Genomic DNA, 2,945 nt, shown 5'->3' on the forward strand with positions numbered 1-2,945 from the left:
GAACTGCTGCAAAAAAGAGGTATGGATGTATTCTTTATTATTATGTACTATAAAAGCAAATACTCTGGCATAGCTCATAGCATGGTACAATTACTGCTTGTCAAATGAAAATCAAACAAAAGAACTGGAAATGATTAAGATGAAGACATTATGAAGTAGGTATATTGCCTTTCCATGGTGCTAAAGGGACAATGGGAGTTCATGACCCAAGAGCACGAACACTTTCCCATGTTATAGTGTTGATGATTTTTGATAACTTCTGAAGACTTCAAACCTATATTCCATCTTCTAATTTCCTTACAATAAATCACTACAAAATAATCATTGATTGCATATTTAGTCAATACAAATTTTAGGTATATGTTGACACTAAATATTTTAATGCAAGATTCTTTTTATGAAAGAAAACTCTATATTAAACCATCATTAACTCCTGTACCTGGTGTGTAAGTAAAACGTTGAGACTGGCTTTTTTTCCTCTTGCCATTGCAAAGATAAAAGTGCACCTGCACTGCAGCTGTAACTGCTGGGTTATGATAGGGAGGAACTTCAAGAACAATGTGAGCCTAAGGAGCAAGGAAAGCAAGATTGTGTTAAACGCAGAACTAAAAATGAAATGCACCTGCTAAATTCAGAGCAACGTATGAGCCTCAGCTATTAATACAAGGGTCTCCCCTCATAGAAAATTATGTTTACCAACTAGTGATACAAGTCATTTGGAGATTTATTTGTATAGATACTTCATTGTTGATAGAGATAAAACCTTTAGTCATTAAAGAAGAAACTGACTTTTACCCACCCAATAATGTTTCTAGTTATAATAGAAATAGAGTTGTCAGGCATGGTGATGGTCACCTAAAACCCCAGTACTTAGGGGGATGAGGCAAGTAGATCACAAATTCAAGGCCAACTGGGCTACACAATAAGATCTTGTTATAAAAAAGAAAGTAAATAATAAAAAGTCTTATTACATACTATGAACCGAACTACTTTGCTCTACTGAACACTGCAGATTACTATATATACTTTAACAGGAGATTCATTCTGGCATTTAAATCATTTTCTTTTCTTTTAAAATATTATTATTATTTTTTTTGTGTGTGTGTGTGTGTGTGTACATATTGCCTGCATGTGTGTAAGTACACTTGTGTTGTACAATGCCCGTGGAGGTCAGAAAAAGGTGTCAGATCCCCTGGAACTGGACTTACAGACAGTTGTTAGCTGCCATGTGGGTACTAGGATTCGAACCCGGTCTTCTGCAAGAACAGCCAGGGTTCTTAACCGCTGAGCCATCTCCCCAGCCCCAAATCATTTTCAACATTTCTTTTTTTTTTAAGTTTTTTTTGATTTACTTATTTTTATAAGTGTACGAGTGTTTTGTTTGCATGTATGTAAGTACACCCATACATGAAATGCCTACAGAGGTCAGAAGAAAGCATCAGACCCACCAGCACTGGAGTTGTAGCTGCCAGGTGGGAGCTAAGAACTGAATCTAGGTCCTCTGGAAGAGCAGTCAGTATTCTTAACTGCTCAGCCATCTCTTCAGCCTGATGTTTAACATTTTTTTTTTTCTTTTTTGTCTTTTTGAGACAGGGTCTCCTTGTAGTCCCAGCTGACCTGAACTCACTATGTAGACCAGGCTGGCCTTGAACTCACAAGGATCCACCTGCCTCTGCCTCCCAAGTGCTGGGATTAAATGCGTGCACCTCCATGCCTGGCTATGTTTAACATTTCTTAAATTGCATTATAGTTTTTTTTTTAATTTTGTTTTTTTGTGTATGAGTGTTTTGCCTGCATGTATATAAGTACATCCATACAAGTGATGACTGCAGAGATCAGAAAAGGGCATCAGATCTCAGGGAGCTGGAGTTATAGGTGGTTGTAAACTGCCACGTGGGTGCTGGGAATCAAATCAAGGTTCCTCTGTAAGCTATACAGCCAGTGCTATTAACCTCTGAGTCATTTCTTCAGCTCAACACACTATAAGTCTGTAGGAAAAAGAAAGAGGCAGGGTTTCCCTATAGCCACATGCAGCCTGGAACTCACTATGTAGACCAGGCTGGCCTTGAACTCACAGAGATCCACCTGCCTCTGCCTCTCCAGTGCTGGGATTAAAGGAGTGCACCACCACGCCCTGCTTAAACTTTTTTTTTTTTTAAAAACAGGGTCTCACTATATACTCACTATGTGGACCAGGCTGATCTCAAACTCATAAAGATTTACCTGCCTCCACCTCCCTTGTGCTGGAATTAAAGGCATATATCACATACCCAGCTATTTATTTTTCTTAGACTTTAATGCAAATACCAGACAATTATCACACTTCCAAACTTCTATAATTTACTTTTCTACTTCTTTTTTCTCTTTTTTTTTTTTTGGTCTTTTTGAGACAGGACCTCCCTGTAGGTTCACCTAGACTGGAACTTGCAATGTAGACCAGGCTGGCCTTGAACTCACAGAGATCCACCTGCCTCTGCCTCCCAAGTGCTGGGACTAGATTAAAGGTACGCACCACCAAGCCCAGCTACTTTTCTATTTCTCAATACTCTAAAACATACTCTAAACAGCAATATTCAGTTTTCTTCCTTAAGTTTCTTAGATATTTCTTAATTAATGAGAATTTCTTACCCCTTGACATTTTTCCCGAATTATTTTCCCTTCTGCTTCCCAATGAGGTCTTCCATCTAGTGAAAGAAAAAATTTATTGTTAAAAGCAATTCAAGTTAGAAACAGAAATTCTAATCCTTGCAGCATCACATACTGGCAAAGAGAACAGTTTTATTGCTGACTTAAAAAATTAATATATGAGCCGGGCGTGGTGGCGCATGCCTTTAATCCCAGCACTCGGGAGGCAGAGGCAGGTGGATCTCTGTGAGTTCAAGGCCAGCCTGGTCTACATTGCAAGTTCCAGTCTAGGTGAACCTACAGGGAGGTCCTGTCTCAAA

The 2,945-nt window shown here is 38.8% G+C and overlaps 1 protein-coding gene across 2 annotated transcripts in view; it reads right to left on the bottom strand.

The window, feature by feature from the left end:
- Nfatc3 (nuclear factor of activated T cells 3) overlaps nt 1-2,945 on the bottom strand; it is an 80,564-nt gene that overhangs the window by 27,135 nt on the left and 50,484 nt on the right. For both annotated transcript variants that reach the window (XM_008834065.3, XM_008834074.3), the window contains exons 7-8: nt 2,629-2,684; nt 440-566 (exon numbers count right to left, since the gene is read on the bottom strand). In XM_008834065.3, coding sequence (XP_008832287.1) covers nt 440-566; nt 2,629-2,684 — 183 coding nt within the window. The remainder of the gene's footprint in view (nt 1-439; nt 567-2,628; nt 2,685-2,945) is intronic.

The sequence above is a fragment of the Nannospalax galili genome, unplaced genomic scaffold (assembly GCF_000622305.1).
Source record: "Nannospalax galili isolate Female #2095 unplaced genomic scaffold, S.galili_v1.0 scaffold410, whole genome shotgun sequence".
Classification (NCBI taxonomy): domain Eukaryota; kingdom Metazoa; phylum Chordata; class Mammalia; order Rodentia; family Spalacidae; genus Nannospalax; species Nannospalax galili.